The following is a 19,389-nucleotide window of genomic DNA, read 5'->3' on the forward strand; positions in this document are numbered from 1 at the left end:
CCAGAGAAACTAGGTTCATGGTGCAGCAGTAAAAATCCTCGCAGTTTTGAGTATTCTCATGTTGTAAATATATCTTTCTTATTTCCGGATCAGAACTAAGAAGGGTTAGCAAAGCTTTAGCCTAGAGCCATAAAATGTTACGTAAGAGTACATATAAGATTGACGAATGATGCTATCTATTTTGGAATCGGATGAATAATGTCAAAAAATGTTGTTACACCACCAGTAAGCTGACGGTAAGATGTAAGCGATGTCAGCAACACGCAAAAGAGGTACTTGACTGAAGTGCTTTAATGCCTTGTCATGTTTTAAGTTATAAGTTGAAACATGGTGGTAATTTACATTTGTGTACATATCCTAAAGAAAAGCCAAAGAGGCAAGTTTGCCTTCTTGATGGAGCATTGGCCAAGGAATCGGAAGGCTTCTGGTCCTCACGCATCCATATGTGACCCGTTCTTCTTTGCTCTCAGGAACCCGACCAATGTGATACTGGGAGCAACACCTGTGCCGGAACGCTTCTTGATAGTCGTTGTCTTCCAGGGCTTTCCATCTTTTACAGTGGCCGTGGTAATGGATGTCACATTATAGAACTGCGGATAAAGACCTCGTTATTAAACCGGGGAACCTTGCCCAAGATTTTCCCATTTCATAAGGAAAATTGATGAGTCTCGTAACACAGCTTGCGATAAATATTTACCTCACACACACCGTGTAGAAGCAACCTCTGAAACGGATCCTGGACACTGAGCACAAGCACATCTTTATCAACAGTATCTTCAATGAAGGCCCTGACTCGTTCCTGGAAAAGTGAAACACAGAGTTTGCAATCTTAAACAATCATTGAATAATACAAATATGGACAAGTATATACTTCTTAAACAACGTCTATAATTGCTGCAACACTTGAAGCCAACAAGGTATCAAACAGTATATACAACTAATGAGCAGTTTGTGGACTCCACACAGAAGATCCACAACGGATTGAGCACTTCCTATATTTTTTTTTTTTTTGCTTATCAACCCTATGTAGGATCAAACTAATGAAGAGAAGCATGTTTCTTGTTTTATACAAGAAATAATGCTAAAACTGCTATAAGTGTTGTCAGTATATATCCATTACTCATACACCAAGCCCATCAACACTATATAGCTTGAACTTATCAATATATCACTAGAATTAAATAAGTCGAAGTAAGTACACGTTGCATGAATTAATCTTTATTAATGAACTCAACAGTTCGATAAACAATTATCAGATTGAGTTTCTTTCAGTTTGTATGCTTCATTTGATCTACATGTACTCAGACTTCTGAAACTACAAACAATATAGTTGCGGTTAAATGACTTATCTACAGTGTGCTAGATAGCATACACTTTGAGCGAATCAGATAGTCATCATTTATTTTATATTCTAAGCATTTTGACAACAGAACTTAAAGCATAACTGACTAGGTTTAAAGAAAGTAGAAACAGAAGATAAGTCATACTTCATATATTTCAAGCAGTTCAGGTAGGAAGTTTCTCTTCATAGCATCTCTTGTTTGGCAATCTATACGACGCCAGGCATTCAGCACAATTAACTCATCTTCATTCAAACGATTCTTCTGTTTGTCTGATGGTTGTTTCATGCGTTGCATCAATCTTACCTACAAATAAAAAACTTACAGGGTATCAAGGATCTAGAAACAATTGCATATATAGTGTCAGTAAAATAAGCACATTCTATTACTCTCTGCCATTTGTACATTTGGGTTTAATATAGTGCAGATTAATGATAGACAAGCACATGTCCCCAACATACCTCAACGTCCATGTCAATGCTCCTGAAGGCATCCCACTCACCAGCACCTGTCCTGCAAAATGCTGACAGGGGCGCTTCCTCGCCTGCATGCAGAGAACATATCAGTATAAAAAAAACAGCTGACATGTTCCAACATAAGAAATACATAGAAATAATGTGTCTGATGCCGCTAAAAATGGCAGCACAATTATTAAAACGAGATACTTCGTATAAGCACTTCAAGGAAACATGACATAAAGGAAACAGCATGGCACAGAGCAGTCAGATGGTGACGAATGCATACAAGTTCAGTCAATGCCGTAATACTGCCAACAAAAGTTAAGAAGTGAGCATGTGGTGAAGAGAAGATGATTTCCTAGCGCTGACATAATAATCCAAAGTGCCCAAGCCTAACTCACGTAGGTTTAAATGGAAAAAACTAGAGCACTCAGTGGCCATTTACTTAGAACAGCACACATTCTTTGGCCTGGTTGCAAAATGGTGATAACAAACTTGAGCAGCATTAGAGCTCACCAAATGGAGGAGGGGCAAAGAGGCCTTTGATTTCTTCAACATGAAGCCGAGGGACGAGCTCAATCAGCAGGCGGTCATTCAGCCATCTGCGAGATCTCCGGTTACTGACCTGTGTAACAATGCAAAACCATCAATGTGTGGAGAATTAATAAACAAGCTAACATTCTTCATCTTGATCGTAGATAGTCGCATCCAACCACATACACATGTATCATGTCACGTAAAAGGATAAATTTTTGTTCCCAATTGAGCCTTTCCCCTTACAAGACCAATATGGTGAGTTCGCGTTAATTCTAATTGCGTCTCACAAGAATCCCACGAGGGAGCATTGTTCTACATGTCATTTTTCTCAACCTAGAAGAGCCAGAACTCGCCCGCTATCTGCCATAACGAGAACAATCGAACAAAGTAACATTATCTACGGACAGGCTCCTCACCCTGGTTGCCATGTCCTCGAGGGTTTCAATCTTCTTCTCAATCATCTGCCCACGCGCCTTGCCGGACCCGCCTGCGTCAGCAACACATAAATTCCAGGAAAAGAAAAACGCCGCATTAGGCAACAAACTCTGGACAAAACTAGCGCCGAGATCCAGCGAATTTGAGACAACCTTTGGCGGAATCGAAGAGGGACTCGTAGAACTCCTCCTCCCTCCGCAGCAGATCCGCGCTCGCCATGGCTGGATCCTCCGCGCAAAAGCTTCTCGCGCGCCCTCGCCGGTGCTCCGCCGCGGCGATCGAGGGTTCGTGGCGGGGCGGGGCGGGGATGGTATGCGCTTTTTTGTTCCGGTTGCGGCTGTGGCCCTCCGGAGTTCGGTTCTAGGGTTAAAAGTTGGGGGAATCGTGTGCTCCTGATTCGTCTTCCTGGGAAGGGAGACGGGATTGGGCGAGTAGCGTTAACGCGCGCGTGGGTTGCTGGATGAAAGTGGGACCGTTCATGTGTCGGGCCCGCTTGTAAGTTGCGGTGGCGTGCTTGGGATATGGTTCGATTTGGGACGGGCACGGAAGGGAGGAGGGGATATGCGGGTGGGCGCTACGGAATCTCGAGGTGGTTGGTTTGCAATCTTCCTCGCATTTTTGGCCGTCTTTCAAATTTCATGCTCATTGTTTTGAAAAATGAATTTGTTGTGGAATCTCTGTGACCATATTAGCTCAGTAAATTTTTTTTGAGAGAACGCGTGGGCTTTATTAATCATCGAAACATAGAGTCGGTACAAATTGTCTCCCGAATACACTCCGGAGGCACACCACGCCACACAGACTTACAAATTAGCTCAGACAATCGAGCTAAAAAGTGTGCAGCAAAGTTTTACACACGATTAACAAACATAACCTTACAATTATTAAAACTAGCACACAGTTTCTTGAGAAGGCTAGCCCGGTTTACTCGAAGTACCGGCCATTATATGGTTGTTTCAGGCAATCACGGGGCGGACATAGGGCATAATTCTGCTTGGGGGCAAGGTTTTGAAGTGGGAGCATTTCATTTGAATATTCAAGAAAATTCACATTCTACTCGTAAGGATACTAAATTATTTTAATAATTTTCACTCAGCCTTAAGGGGGTATGCCCTTGTTGATTCTCGCCCGAGTAATGCTATGGTGGCTTCAACTAACCGACACAAATGGTATGCCCTCCGTCCAACGAATAAAAAGGTATGTGAAACGTATGCTAAGGCACAAAAACTAAGCGCATTTGTGACCAAACGCTTAGCTTTGGGCCTAAACATCCCATTAAGCAATGAGCAGACAAAAGCAGGTGCACACCAACCCGTCCTTTCTAGACGCGATCTGAATCAGAGAGGTGGTGCCATCCATTGCATCTCTCCACTGCCACCACTCACCTATCTCCCGCTGCTTGTGAAGCCCCTCCCGTGCCGCCACCCACCTCTTCCCTCCAGGCGGTCGTGACCTTGTCCTCTTCCTCTATGTAGAAACTCGTTTGCCTCGTCTCCTCTCTCTACCCAAATCGAGGTGGGCCATGAAGATTCTACTTATACCCAATGATGGAACATTTTAAAAGTATGTTCAGCCGGGATGGTAGTCTTAAGAAAGGGAAATTTAATGCATGTAGTTTTCAAGATCATCTCGCTAATCGAAAGATGAAGGATAGCGAATTCCTCTAGCAGCTGGCTCATTCCACTCGTCCCCTCTCCATATAGATCAAGGTCAATGTACTATGTTACTAGGGGACCAGAGAGGATATGTGAGGGCAAGTGAGAGAGGCTACCTACATGTTGCTGGCTATGACCTGGGAAGATAATAGATGGATTGGTAGAAGTGCCTACATGACACTAGGTTTTCTTGATGGGCCTCTTGTTGAGCCAGAAATAAGAGTGGGGGGATTTTACTATTTCTTGCTTATAGATGCCTAGACTGTTTTCATTGTTTCCTCTCTGAGAGTCCGTAGAACGTCCGCATGATTCTGTACGGAACGCTTAAGCGGCAATTCCTCTGAGCGAGGCCTAATCGCTCGTTTACCGTTTTTTTTTGGAACCTTGCCTATGTCAGGTAAGTTTGTGTCACCTACACAAGCGGTACCAACAAATATATATGGTTGTTTCACGGATACGTTCTATCCATAAAAGGATGTCGAAGAGCTGATTATTTATTATACAGTAAAGTAAATTTAGACAAACTTACACAATCCTTCATAGTCAGAGGTACTAATAAGAAATGTTTGTAGACAGGCATGAACGGTGTTGGTTTGGGCACCAGGACAACAACCACAATTGCCGTATGAGCAACAAAGATGAGATTCATGACACTTCAGCCTTTGAAGCTCTATAAATTCCTAACAGGTACTCCTTCGAACCATCACATACTTAGGAAAAACCTATAAAGTATAAACTGTACAGGAAAGAAGAAAAAATGATACGAATGTAAAACTGCTCACTCGGACACCTTGAAAAAGTAAAAGATGGTGGTGGACTCCTCGTGGCAACTTGTATTCACAGTTCCACACGTCGAATCTTCCAAAAGGTACCCAACGAAGCTCGACGTCGACACTCACACCACCGCTGCAGGACTCTACACCCGAACCGGCGGATGCTTCCACTCCAAAGTCCCAACCATTCTGTTGGGCGGGCACGGCCAGACTCGGGCGCCGTGCCGTGCCGTGCCATGCCACGCCGCCGGCCGACGCCGACGCCGACGCGCGCACGCAACCGAACAACCCTATCCGCGCCGCTCCAAATCGCGCCGGAGATATCTATGCGTCCGTCCCATCACTCACTCCAAATCGACCACCACGATCTCGGCCCGCTCGCTTCGCGTCAGGCCACGCGATTATTAAAGTCCAATAAACTTTTTCCCCGTTTGTCGCCGCCCCCACCTTGCCAGCACCCAACGCTATCGACGGAGACTGGCGTAGCGTAGCGCAGCAGAGCAGAGCACTGCAGCAGCGTCCCATCCAACGGAAGCCAGCCATGTCACGGCAACAGGAGGAGGAGCGATCCCCGGCACCAATGGACGCCGCGCGGCGCCGCCTCCGCGTCGTCTCCGGCCACTTCCAGCCGCACGCGGACGCCACCGGCGGCCTCGACGCCAATCCCACCGCCGGCGAGTACGCCCACGGTAACGTCTCTCCTCTCCTCTCCTCTCCTCTCCTCTCCCCTCCCCCCGCTGCTTTTTGACCTGGATATCCCGGCTGAACCTTCCGAGTGATGCTCCACGATTCGGATTTCGCGTTCGATTCGTCAATACTACAGTACTAGTAACGCTTTAACGGGGATAACGATGGGCGTGGCCGGAATCAGTCTGTGATTGGCTAGCGAATCTGGGGCAGGCCTTCGCTCGCTTTTCCTTTGTTTGTTTATTTATACGGATTCCACTTTACTGGAAAAGCGATATAGTGGAAGAGAGTGTTTGTTTCCGCACCGGATTGGGGATTTTGCTTTTCTACAGTCCCTAGTTTGACTTTTTCAGTGTGTCGGCACCAAGGGTTGGGACGGAATACCCCGACAGTCCGACCATATGCAGTAGTCTGAATCTTGAATATCTAATCGGGATACTTTTTCCTGTAATGCTCAAGTGAGGAAGCATGTAGCACCGGTCTGTGGCTTAAGCTGGGTTCACGCCAGCTCCAAAAAGCAACCGAATAAATAAATTGGTTAAATTTCCTTTCTACTTTTTGGCCTGTCGGTGATTACTGGGAACAGCCTATATGCCCCCTTTTCTGTATTGTGATGTGATTGATGCCTTCGTCGAGGTTTCCAAGGACCCCCACTCGACTTGGACTTTTTTTTTTTGTTTCACAAGTTCTACTGACACAATGTAGTTCCTGAGACAGTTCCACGTTTCATTTCAGCCTAATCGGTCTAAATTCGTATCCATATGCTTCTTCTGAAATATGGACACGCAGTCTTTTGTTACTAAATTTCTGTACCCATTTTGACCCTAAGATCCTAACAGCGTTTGTCATATTTGATGGCCAGTTGCTAAGCATATGGGTTCTCATTTGCAGCTGTGTATATATATTTTTAGTTTAAATGACATGTACTTGTGGGCAGCAATGCACATGTTTTTCTTTTCCCGAGAAATAGTTAGCTGGAAACAAACCATCACTGATGTTTCTTCAGCGCTCAGTCTATGGATTCACGATATCACCTGTACATGCCTGAGTCCACTTAGCATTTTCCCTGGAGACACCTAGTGCAGAACTTTTTAGTTTGAGAAATAGCTTATCAAAAATAAAACTATTATCCTAAATTCAACGTGCATACTTTCTTCAGCGCAGGGGTACGGGGTTGTTCTTCCTGAGAAGTTGCAAACTGGAAAGTGGAACGTGTACCGGTAGGTTATTTATATGTTATAAGCTGCATTTCTGTTATACTGTTGCTCACAGTTGCTGTTCCGATCTTGCAGATCTTCTCGGTCACCTCTGCGTCTAGTTAATAGGTTTCCTGCTACTCCAGACATTGGAACGCTGCATGAAAATTTTGTGTAAGAATGCTCACAATCTCTTGAACATGTGAACTTGATGAAATATTTAAGTTACTGCTGATGTTCGCAAACTCTCGTTTTGAGTTATGAGTAAATAAACGTGGTCAATATCATGCTGCAATAGCCTTTCAGATTATTTTGGAATTATTTATATTGAAGTATGTTAGAAAGATACAATTTTCTAGAGAATGTAAAGAGTAAAGCCAAATAATATCATTCTTTGTTTCCTTAGAAAGCTCTCATTAGTTTTTTTCCCTTTAAGCTGCAGCAAAGCCTAGCTAAAGACAGAATAACTTCTGCAAATAAAACTGTTTTAATTATTGTTTTAGAGAAAGCCTTGGTGCTGGAAAGTGCATCTTTGTTAAACATGGGTTAAAATTTTCAGAGTGAGTTATTAATCTTTCATCTGAGGGTACATTGGGTCATGAATAGTATCTAATTGTATATTAAGAGCTGAAATGCTTGAATGCAGAAGTTTGATCTGCTGATATTATGAATGCTGGTAAATTTATGTCTTTTGTACACAATATGCTTGAGGAGAAAACAGTTACTCAAACATCATTACTGTAACCCACATTTCCCTCACCACTTTATATGCTATCCCAAATTATGCAGGTATGCAGTTGAGACTTTCACGGATTGTAGATATCTGGGTACAAGAGTGTCCACTGATGGAACAGTTGGAGAGTAAGGATTGATTATTTGACGTGTTCCTTATCATTTCCTCTGTTGCCCTTTTTATTCTTGACTTGTTTGATTCTCCTAAATGACATATAACAATGCAGCTACAAATGGATGACATATGGAGAAGCTAGTACGAGCAGGACTGCAATAGGTTCTGGTCTTATCTATCATGGAATACCAGAAGTGAGTCATCCATAATCTCAAAGAGCACCTATTCTTTTGTTTTTAACTACTCCATCCGTTCCGAAATAGAAGGCGTATGAATTTAGTGAGAAGTCAACTTTTTCTAAGTTTGACCTAGTTTATAGAAATAATATATAAACATTTACAGTACCAAATCAATATCAATAGATCCGACATGAAATATATTTCCATAGTGTATTTATTCGATATTCAGATGTTGATATTTTCTTCTCTATTGTTGGTCAAACTTGATACCTTTGACTTTTGACTAAATTATACGTCTTATATTCGGAAGAGGGAGTAGTAACTAGCAGATAGTCAGATACCTTGTCAGATATTGCTATCTTGATATAGTACCTCTAGTATCCTAGGATATTTATTTGTACTTACTTCAAATATATTTTTATCTGAATCAGGGTGCACGCATTGGTCTGTATTTTATAAACAGACCTGAGTGGATCATAGTTGATCATGCTTGTGCTGCATATTCATATGTATCTGTGCCACTGTATGATACTCTAGGTATGTTACTATCAGCACATGATCCATGCTCTATTTTTCAATCATCTAGTAACATTGTTTATGCAATGTACTTTCTGCAGGTCCAGATGCAGTTCAGTTCATTGTGAACCATGCAACAGTAGAAGCTATTTTCTGTGTTCCTCAGACACTAAGCACTGTGAGCTTTAATCCCTTATCACAACCTTCAGTGATGAGTTGTTTCTAAAATCTATAAATTTGCAGTCTTCATGCTGTTGATCATACCAGTCGTACATTCCTAACTAGCAAGGCTGGCAACTGGCTACTTATTTCCAGAAATTGATGTATACTTCTAGCTGTTAATCTCATCCTGCTAAGGCCTTAATTTACGAGGGCTTTACGATGTAATGGCAGCTACTTATGTTGTGGACTGACTCACGTATATATATGGTGCATATTGGGCCCGTATCTTGAAATAGACTTTACTGTTTACTTGGTACTTTATGTTGTAGACTGACTTACATATTCAGATGAATAATGTGGTGGATATTGGGCCCATATCTCGAAATAGACTTTACTGTTTACTTGGATTCTGTTCCAAAATTTTCTTGTTTGGAATACTATGTCAGTTTATAGGCATATGTCAGCATTCAACTTTGCATTGCATCATAGTGCACTGAGAAAGAAATATATTTAATTTCCAACCAATCATTTTAGTTATATTTCTCTTGATTGCAGCTGCTAAGCTTCGTAACTCAAATGCCATGTGTTCGCCTTATAGTGGTAAGTTTTGACTCCATTTGCAACTAATTTATGAAATGTGCCCGTGATGATTTTGTGAGATCTTCTCTTCTGTATTTTTACCAACTTGTATTTTATAGGTAGTTGGTGGAGATGATGTGAATACGCCACCTTCAACTGAAACTACTGGAGTGAAAATTATAACTTACTCCAGGCTACAGAGCGAGGTGAGCGTCATAAACAATGTACACCGTATCATCTTTATGGTGAACTGTTAATGATACATAAGATGTTATGTATACAAGTCATTTCTCATAGGCTGCGTGTGGCATAGTTTTCATTTTCAAGTTTCATTGTCCACCTACTTCTAACTTCTGAGGGCATATAGTGCAAAATTTACCTGACAGTTTCTGAGATATGAACTGGTGGGCTGCACTCTATCATGTATGGTGCATTGATTAGCTCCTAAGACCATTTCCAAGATTTATCGCATACACAACACGTTGATGTGACAACTAGCTACTGCTTATGTTAGAACATGTGTTGTGACATGCTTAGCTTGGCATGTGAATGGTATATGTTGAAGTAATTCCTTCTTTTTTGTATGAAAATTGGTCTTATCTAGCATGCAAAATTCCTGTATCCAGTTGGGACTTGGGACTAAACTGTGTTTGTGTGATGTGTCATGTGTGTATGACTGTACGTGTATACAAATACAACATGTATTATTCCCATTTTTGTGCAATACACTTAAGAGATTGGAGACATATAGTGTTGTGACCTTGTATCACAGTGGGATAATAACTGTGCTAAAGATAGTTAGAAAGCATGGCTGCAAGTGATTTGGTAGACAGGTTCAGATGAGAGCATATTTGGGACAGAATATATGAGTCTTCTTGCTTTCCTAAACATAGATCCATGTCATCCCTTGACCTTTCCGGAAACAATATGGACTTCTAACTTATTAGATTCCTTTAATCCTGGTTTGCCTAAATAAAAGACCCCCCTCATCTCTCCTACTTTCTTGCTGCTACATGTCCTTGGTCAGCAGGTTTCCATGTCGTACATCCATGACCAGTGCTTTGGAACAATGTACTAACGTCTGCAACATATAACAATAAATGGTAGAACTGCCACATAGATTGATCTTTTTTTTTCTCGATGTCGTTAGAGTACAAAGCCTCAGCCAAACAAAAAGAAGAAGTGTAAAAAAACTGTACAGGGCCAGCCCACACTAGCCGAGCCTCTTTAAGTCAAGGGGGCGAGCGTGGAGACTGGAGGGGCAGACGACTAAGAGCTTTGGCACCTGCAAGCAACCACAACTTGGCTTCATCAAGAATGGAATGGACAAGCTCAAGAATGGAATGCCATGAGCACTCTTTTGTTAATCATATGTGGGCTCAGTGCTTCTGATAGTCATATGCATTCTGGATATATTGCCTTTATTTTTGTGTGTATTGACTTCATGCATGTGGGTATCCAACTGTTTTCATGCATTGCCTTTAGAACTTTGTTTTAATCTACTCCGTAGAATAATTGGTACTAGCACATCTAGTTTTCTGTTCATTCCTATTTATTGTGCTCCTCTTTTTTCTGAAGTCCTTTTGTTATATTAACTCAGGGAAAGATGAGTTCTCAAACTTACCGTCCTCCAAGACCTGAAGATGTCGCCACCATCTGCTACACTAGTGGCACTACTGGCACACCGAAGGTATATCATTCGATGTTCTTATCATTCTTTTGCTTCACCACATAACTCTTCTACTTCTAGTTTCAAACATGTGATGTTGGTTGCCAATCTTTTCACAGGGAGCTGTTCTTTCTCATCAGAACTTAATCGCAAATGTAGCAGGATCGAGCCTGGGTATTAAGTTTTACCCCTCCGATGTGTGAGGACTTGACATGCCTTTTTTATATAGCCTATTCAATGTACATAAACTCTTTATTTTGATTTTTTATGATAGTAACGTTGATATATCTCCTCAGGTATATCTCATATCTACCTTTAGCTCACATCTATGAGAGGGCCAATCAAATTGCACTGCTTCACTATGGTGTTGCCATTGGATTTTACCAAGGGGTATGCAGATAGTAATAAAAAATTATTTAGGATGAGAGTTTACAGTACTTTGCATTTATTGTTGGAGTAACTATGTATCTACAGAACATATCTTTTAACCGAACTACGGCGATGTACAGTATCCAGAAAAGTAACTGATGAAGTGATAATATGTGCTCTTGTATATGTTACACATCTTATGCAGTAGTTCACACCTGAGTTGCTTCTCGTCTGGATAACTTCTTATGAAAGCTATTGGCCATTCAAAGTTTAGTTGAAGGACAAAGGTGCATCGTATGCAAGATCATTCATCACCAAGAGTCCAAGATAGTATTTAAACCATCCAATTATAGTATTTGTCATGGTAGTAGGATAGTAGGATGGACCCATTTTGTTGACTCATGGTACATTGTTCAGTACACCTCTATCTTGCTCATCGTAACCATTTGCCCACCACTGTGCTGCTACCCCATTGTTGAATTCCCTTCTGCACAGATCCTTTTTTTATGTAGATTTGTAGGAACCAAAGTCCTTTGTTCACCATTTATCAAATGACCAAATACATGTCGTACTTTACTTCATGCACAATCGTCTTTTAATTTAACTTCAATTTCCCCAGTCATCTTCTTTTCATGAGTATATTACCGTTGTTTCCAGGATAATTTGAAGCTGATGGATGATTTGGCTGCTCTGAGACCAACCGTATTCGCAAGTGTCCCCCGGCTATATAACAGAATTTATTCTGCGTAATACAACTATACCAGTAATTAGACATTTTCATGTTCATTTTGCGTATTGCTAGCCATATCTCTCGTGAGGTTATCATTTCTTCATATTGGATACGCTTAACTGGCTCATTGCTTCCTTCATAGAATTACAAATGCTGTGAAGGAGTCTGGTGGGTTGAAGGAAAGATTATTTCGTACAGCATACAATGCCAAGAGGCAAGCAATTATTAATGGTAAGCACAACATGAAGTTCACTTAAATCTGGTGCCCCATTCTTTTTTTTGTTTTGTTTAGAAACCAATCAACAGAGTGAACATAATAATCATTGTTCACTAGTGAAGCATTAAATCAATACATGGAGGTGAACAGGAATTACACTATTCCTCATGGGCTATGCATAAATTGGCAGTTCTACATCGTCTATTCTATAGGAGAGTTGTCATTGGTGCACCAATTAGTTGCTACATAATTTACTGTATACAGCCATTTATGTTGACCATGATACAATTTACTTCTTAGGTTGATCGATTTATATAAAGCTGTCGTCTGATAAGTTCAAAAGTCATGTGCAACAAAGAATACAACCCATATTTTTTTTGTGAAACAATGGATCTGCAAAAGGTCGCAACAGATTTTATTGAGGAAAGGTTCAGTTTGCGCCCCCTCAACTATTGGCAAAGTAACACCCCCAGCCCCCCAGACTAAGCAGTTTCGATCTGATGTGGCTCTCCCATGGGTAGGTTGTTTTTGACACAAATTGTGGTGACAAGACAACAACGAAGAATTATAATTCTAGAAAATGTGAAACCAAAAAAGAAACAAATTAAAAGAAGAAATGCATGGAACGTTGGTATTGTCCCTGTTTTTGTTTTATGTGCAATCTTTTAAGGTGATGTGGTGGTGACTATAGGATGCATGGCACCATGTAGACCAAAACTGAGTTGAAATGGTCTTTGAGAAGTAATTTGTCCTGTTTTGATAGTTAAGGCCATGAGGCCATGTAATAGTTGAGAGACATTGATTGGACATTTTCATTTTGTTAGGTATCTTTAACTTGAGCTTCTACAAAGCTGTGGTTCTATTTCTGAAATAGATCACATAATGTTGAGTTGTTAACATGTTGGCCCATCACCTATCATTCATAATGGATCCATTTCTCATTGTGGTTTTGTGGTGGTAGCTGTTTTTTCTTAATTAAGGTGCAAATGGATATTTTCTTGCATCTAGTACATATGCGGTGGAATGTGAGATAACTTTTGACCATTTTCTTTCTGTAGCAGATATAGAAATAAGCATAACACATCATACTATCACAGTACAAGTGCACAACAAGCATAAACTGAATTTTAGACTTCAGTTAAACTGACTGTAGAAGGGCGGGCCTGGTGCAGCGGTAGAGCCTCACCGCCTGTGACCGAGAGGTCCCAGGTTCGAGTCGCGGTCTCCTCACATTGCACTTCGTGAGGGTAAGGCTTGCCACTAACACCTTCCCCAGACCCCGCACAGTGCGGGAGCTCTCAGCACTGGGTACGTCCTTTTTTTTTATATATAAAATCTGACATTATTCCTATGGAAGGGGCTTGTACAAAAAAAAATTTGCTATTACAAGCTACAACTTTCTTTTCATCTCTGTCCAAATTACTGCCTAGGTAACTTAGGTGTGACCAGGGTTCTGTTTTCCTTCAGAAACAGAAACAGTAACAGAAGATGGTCACTGTTGGTAAGGCAAAAACAAGCCGGTCTTGCAGTAGCTTTAGCTAGCTCAGAATACTGGGCTTGCTTTCTTGTTTTTTTCCATTCACTTATTTTAGTAATGACTTTTGCTTTCTAGAAGTACCCTAAATACCCTGATAGTCTGTTTTTCTTTGGAAAACTGAATGTTAGATGACGATATGTGGTAAACGTGTTTAACCTAGAGAGTAGAAAATAGAAATATCAAAGGTGCAAGTGAACGTCCAAATGGTATTGAACTTTTCGGGCAGGTCACTCTTAATAAGATAAAAGGGTTGATATGTGTCGCACTGGAAATATGAAGCTTATGCAGTGTCTTCATGGTTTCCTATCAAATAGCAAGTAGTCATAAATTCCAAGTTGAAAACATAAATAGTTCTCCTCTTTACTTGTTGAGTTAGCTCAATTCCTCTTTACCTATCAAATAACAAGTAGTCATAAATTCCATTACAAGATGCAAATTTCACCATTATTTTAAGTACATCACATTTTTAATTTATGTTCTGTCATTTGATCCATTTTTTTATCCCTTGCATATATGAGGAGATTCACCTACTATATTTTTTTAGGAAGAAATCCATCACCAATGTGGGATAAGTTGGTATTTAACAAAATAAAAGCTAGGCTTGGTGGACGAGTGAGGCTTATGACTTCAGGCGCATCTCCATTGTCCGCAGATGTAATGGAATTCCTAAGAATGTAAGATGATTTCTTGTGCTCTGCCTTGGTGCATGATGATTATTGAGAACTTTGTGTTGTTAACAAGTAAACATTGTTTCAACTTTCTTATAGATGCTTCGGTGGTGATGTTCTTGAAGGATATGGAATGACAGAGACATCTTGTGTCATCACTACAATGGATTTTGGTGACAAGTTAATTGGCCACGTTGGATCACCAAACCCCTCTTGTGGTAAGCTTTGTGTTTGGATTTTGAAGGATACACTTGTTAAAATCTGTGTTTAGGTTGGCAGTAATGTCTCATGAAGTCACATTTTTATATTTTTAGTGCGTAGAGAATCCACCGTAGTATTGGCAGTAATGTTAGGCATTGTCCTCTCATTCTTACATAACGCAAGTATTGTTTTGATTTTCAGAGGTTAAACTTGTGGATGTCCCAGAAATGAATTACACTTCTGAGGATCAACCATATCCTCGTGGAGAAATCTGTGTTAGAGGGCCTTCCATATTCTGTGGTTACTATAAAGACGAAGTCCAAACGTAATTTGCTATCCTCTTGCTCCTATTGAACTTTCAAATCTATTAAGTGACCTATAATAAATGCATTTGAAATCTGCAGAAGAGATGTCATTGATGATGATGGTTGGCTGCACACTGGAGACATAGGTTTGTGGCTACCTGGAGGGCGTCTGAAAATTATTGACAGGTAAAACCCCAAAACTGGATGATATTCTATTGCAATTTCCTTTTGGAGTTAGCTGGCAATTATGTGCCTCTTGCTTTCATTATTTGGTGCTCTTATATTATGGAACGTAGGGAATATTAAGTACTGTAATGAATGGAAGATTTTGAGAATCTCACAGCTCTCAGTTCGATATTATTTATTTTGATAATCACCCATTAACTTTCTGCACATTTCCCTAGATTATCTAAGTTAATATGTTCCGCTAGACTTAATTTGGTCTTGACCAGTTCTCTTCTTCAACTACTAACTGTTGTTCATTTTTCTGGCTTCCAGAAAAAAGAACATTTTCAAGTTAGCTCAAGGAGAATACATTGCTCCAGAGAAGATTGAGAATGTTTATGCTAAGTGCAAGTTCATTGCCCAATGTTTTGTTTATGGTAAGTATTCATGATTTTATTTTAGCTGTAGCTATCAATCATGGCCATGTGTTTTCTGATTCTTGATTTGGGTGCAGGTGATAGTTTCAACTCTTTTCTAGTTGCCATTGTAGCAGTTGAACCTGACGTTTTGAAGGCTTGGGCTGCATCACAAGGAATCCAGGTATATAATTTATCTTTCATTTCCCAGGGCTTATTAAACCAAATAGCAAGGGAAACTCATTGGTTCTACTCAAATTCAACTTAGGCTCTTTGATTGTAGGATTTCCATAGGAATTTTGATGGATTTTGAGTATTCAAGATTGTTTGTCTCCAATTACATAGGAAAACCAATATGAGCTCAAACCTCGTTTTATTTTTCCTTTTAAAAGTCCGATAGGACCATCTCTCTATATCTCTCCACTCGGTTTTCGTTCCTCCAAAATTCATGTCTATTCCATGTGAATGTGGGCTAATATGGCGACTATATGTGTACCAACCTCTTTTTTTTTTACTGACAGCTAATAGACATATTATTTCCACAAAAACTGCAAGTGCATATAGTATCCCTGCATGTACACCTGTTTTTTTTCTTAAGTTTTTTTGCTGGCTGGTGCAACTGTGCAACTGGATACCATAATGGAGTAGAAAACTAGGTTGCATAGTTAGAGTGGCCACATTGCTGCCTCATTATGTATTTTTTCAGGAAAACATAGAAAATGAGATGCGCCACTTCCATTTTGCCGTTCTTTTGATTAACTTTGCGCTATTCTACAAGACTTGATCTTCGTTCATGGTTTATTTCATGCTTAAAACGGTGCTGAGAAACACACCTGGATCATACTTGCGTTGTCATTTTATATATCCTCCAATGCATTTACTTGCATACAATCCAGTCATGACATGTTATGTCCTAATATAAAATTTGTCTAACCTCTAGAACGAGGATTTAAGACAGCTTTGTGCTGATCCGAGAGCAAAAGCTGCTGTCCTGGCTGATATGGATTCTATTGGAAAGGAGGCACAGGTTTCTCTCTTCACTTCTAACTTTTACATATTTCCTCCGTAAGTAATCTCTTATGGATATCATTCCTTAATAAATCTATTAATCTACCAGCTAAGAGGTTTTGAATTTGCCAAAGCTGTTAGTCTTGTTCCTGAACCATTCACAGTGGAAAATGGTCTCCTCACCCCCACGTTCAAGGTAGGCTAATTCTGTTACAGGAGATAATTAAAGGAAAGGTAATCTCTGTCTGAACTATATATTCTTTTGCAGGTCAAAAGACCACAAGCTAAGGCTTACTTCGCAAAAGAACTTGCAGATATGTATGCGCAACTGCGTGAGGCCGAATCAGCTAGACAGAAGCTGTAATTACTCACTAGACGTCCAGAATTAAATTTCAACCAAAGAAAGAACTGCTACACACAAAATAAGTGGATTTTTTGTACCAGCACAGCAAGCACTTGTGGTAGTAACTCTTGAACCGTTCGCTCCATGAGCAGGAATAACTTCCACCAGTCAACAGTCAGGAGTGGTGCTGGGTGTGGTTATCCTTATAAAGGGATAAACTGAAGGCCCCAAAATAAACATTTGTTCATTACTTTTATATAGAATACAGTACATGTCTTCCTGATGTTGCAGAGGTAAAAAGAAGGCGAAGACACCTTATACCTGTAATTTTGTCAAGAACACTCTGTAACAATCATGTTCAATGGTCATGTACTATATATGTATATTTACGGCAAAAGTTTAGCCAAATATATCTACCTCAGTTCATTAGGACTGTATACGATTGTTACTCTGTTAGGACGGTCCGGAAGCTCGACTATACATGTAAAAGGTTATACCTTATGCAAGTTTTAAAAAAGTTGTTTCTTATGCATATGTAGCTTTAATGTTAACTCAGGCTTTTATTTGTGTGTTTTATCCTGGTCGTTTTGTTTTTGGTCACGACCTTGTGAGAGAGGTAGGAAGGAGCAGACCAAGGCAGAGCGCTTTTGGCGGTGCATGGACATGGAAAAAGATATATTGTGGGGAAGAAAGAGATGTCCGAGGCGGCTTAGATGCAGGTTACTGCAGGTGAGGATGATGTATCGCAAGGTATATCGAGCTGAATCCCATTCAAATAGGCCAACTCTAGCGTTGGAGCATCTCTTCATATCATAGTATAAAACTTGGCTGATCTGTGAACTTTTTAAACGGTATCCAGAATCTATGTGCGAGATCCTCAGATTCATAGTTTTTTTTTCAACTTTTTTATAGCACCCTATACACAAGTTAACGGTTGGTGGGAGGCCCTTTCGCCGTAGAACGTGCCATAATCTGGCCAACTTCTGGCGTGCTCTCTGGAGTCTTACCCTCTGCACCACTCTCTCCTTGGCTGAGGCGAGTGCCGGAGGCTGCCTGAGGACTAGGGAGCGGGGGGGCGGAGGGCTGCAACGCTTTTCCACTATTGCAACATTATCGCACTATTTTTTATAGGAAGTACTAAAAACCGTGCAAACATATTCGCGACATTCTGAACACCCATATGCAACAAAAAAAGGTGGGTACACAAATCTTCTTTGGTCCTAGCAAAATCTAAGAGAGAGTAAAAAAAACTTATGCAACATGGGAGGCCAATGTTTGCAGCACCTTGCGCTAGCATGTGTAAAATTGAAGCAACATTTGTAGCAACACCAACAAATTGTGGCAACATCTAGTTTGTGTGTTGGCAGCAAAACAAACACGAGTTTATAACATTATAACACATATTCAACATAAAACTCTATGGAGAAAATAGCAGTCATGCAGAACCCTTGCAGCGTCTCGCTTGTGTGTTCACAAAACAAGGCATACACGTTTGTAACATTTTGAGTGCACGTATGGTGGCCCCGATCTTGCCGATTTGCCATCGTCGACCTCAAATCCGGTTTGCTATAGCCCCTTTGGCGCTAGATCCGGTGACCTCGGGCCCATTCCCATTGTTCCATCATCTCTTTGGTCCCGACATCTCTTGTCCTGGCATGACCAGCAGTTTTCAATCTGAAGCTCCAACAAGATCATCGTTGTGCTTGCGCCTTGGGGGCTTCCATGGAGGACAAGGATATCAACTAGAGGACGGCAGAAGAGCGGCAGTGGATCAACGTTGGGGTGTTAGTGGACAATAGTGTTGAAGGCAGAAGCAACACTGGAGGAGTCGTGCAAGGGAGCATGGCTATGTGAAGCATTAACGTGTGGGGCGAGCAATCGTTGCGCGTGATTGGTCGCTCGGGCCAAACAATTTTACTTTTGAATACGTTAGGATTTGATACCGGATTGGGTTAGCAAATTATAGAGCAACCATAAAACACAACTTAATGCTACATGTTACCATTTCTTAGAAAACCACTAACCAAAAAACATTTTAGGATTGGTACTTGAGAAAAATGGAAGATAGTTAGAGCATCTCCAGCCCCCATAGGCCACCCAAACTGCCTATGGGGGCGTCGGACGAGAAAATCTCACCCAACCGCCCCACATAACATAGTTCCATCCAATGTGGCCTAGTTTCCTATCTAGCACCCCCAGTCCGCACGCCACACACCCAACCCATAGGGGGGCGAACGGGGGCGTCAGATGGAGCTGAAAAACTAGTGGGTCAGCTCTATCGGCAAAACAGAGGAAAATTTTCACTTCTTTCCCAACATCCCACATTTTCACCGCCCGCCGCCACCACGTCTGCCATTTCCCTCTCACGCCGCGTAGCTTTGCCTCCGCACCGTGATG

The 19,389-nt window shown here is 41.0% G+C and overlaps 2 protein-coding genes across 2 annotated transcripts; one reads left to right on the forward strand and one right to left on the reverse strand.

Moving 5' to 3' along the window:
• Positions 1-273: 273 nt before the first annotated feature.
• On the reverse strand, positions 274-3,186 carry LOC127319714 (uncharacterized). Its single transcript, XM_051349684.2, has 7 exons — positions 2,923-3,186; positions 2,752-2,822; positions 2,315-2,423; positions 1,802-1,884; positions 1,488-1,646; positions 698-799; positions 274-590 (listed from the first exon to the last, which is right to left on the reverse strand). The coding sequence occupies exons 1-7, from the start codon at positions 2,987-2,989 to the stop codon at positions 432-434; spliced, it is 750 nt and encodes a 249-aa protein (XP_051205644.1). The 5' UTR covers positions 2,990-3,186; the 3' UTR covers positions 274-431.
• Positions 3,187-5,682: 2,496 nt separating this feature from the next.
• Positions 5,683-17,524, forward strand: LOC127319725 (long chain acyl-CoA synthetase 6, peroxisomal). Its single transcript, XM_051349695.1, has 23 exons — positions 5,683-5,887; positions 7,045-7,105; positions 7,178-7,255; positions 7,871-7,942; positions 8,041-8,122; positions 8,539-8,644; positions 8,725-8,801; positions 9,341-9,385; positions 9,484-9,570; positions 10,965-11,054; positions 11,153-11,232; positions 11,330-11,423; positions 12,060-12,148; positions 12,275-12,363; positions 14,431-14,560; positions 14,654-14,772; positions 14,957-15,080; positions 15,160-15,246; positions 15,559-15,662; positions 15,740-15,825; positions 16,582-16,668; positions 16,759-16,845; positions 16,918-17,524. Exons 1-23 carry the CDS (start codon positions 5,740-5,742, stop codon positions 17,011-17,013), a joined length of 2,118 nt encoding a protein of 705 aa, XP_051205655.1. The 5' UTR covers positions 5,683-5,739; the 3' UTR covers positions 17,014-17,524.
• Positions 17,525-19,389: the final 1,865 nt, after the last annotated feature.

Source organism: Lolium perenne, chromosome 5, assembly GCF_019359855.2.
Source record: "Lolium perenne isolate Kyuss_39 chromosome 5, Kyuss_2.0, whole genome shotgun sequence".
NCBI classification, from domain to species: Eukaryota; Viridiplantae; Streptophyta; class Magnoliopsida; order Poales; family Poaceae; genus Lolium; species Lolium perenne.

Bases quoted from the DNA above. Each gene is read 5' to 3' on its own strand.
- LOC127319725 (XM_051349695.1), top strand. From the start codon at position 5,740: ATGTCACGGCAACAGGAGGAGGAGCGATCCCCGGCACCAATGGACGCC. The intron at 9,386-9,483 runs GTAAGTTTTGAC...TGTATTTTATAG, and splicing joins CATGTGTTCGCCTTATAGTG to GTAGTTGGTGGAGATGATGT. The intron at 14,561-14,653 runs GTAAGATGATTT...ACTTTCTTATAG, and splicing joins GTAATGGAATTCCTAAGAAT to ATGCTTCGGTGGTGATGTTC.
- LOC127319714 (XM_051349684.2), bottom strand. From the start codon at position 2,989: ATGGCGAGCGCGGATCTGCTGCGGAGGGAGGAGGAGTTCTACGAGTCC. The intron at 2,424-2,751 runs GTGAGGAGCCTG...ATTGTTACACAG, and splicing joins TCGAGGACATGGCAACCAGG to GTCAGTAACCGGAGATCTCG. The intron at 1,647-1,801 runs GTATGTTGGGGA...TTTTATTTGTAG, and splicing joins GCATTGACATGGACGTTGAG to GTAAGATTGATGCAACGCAT.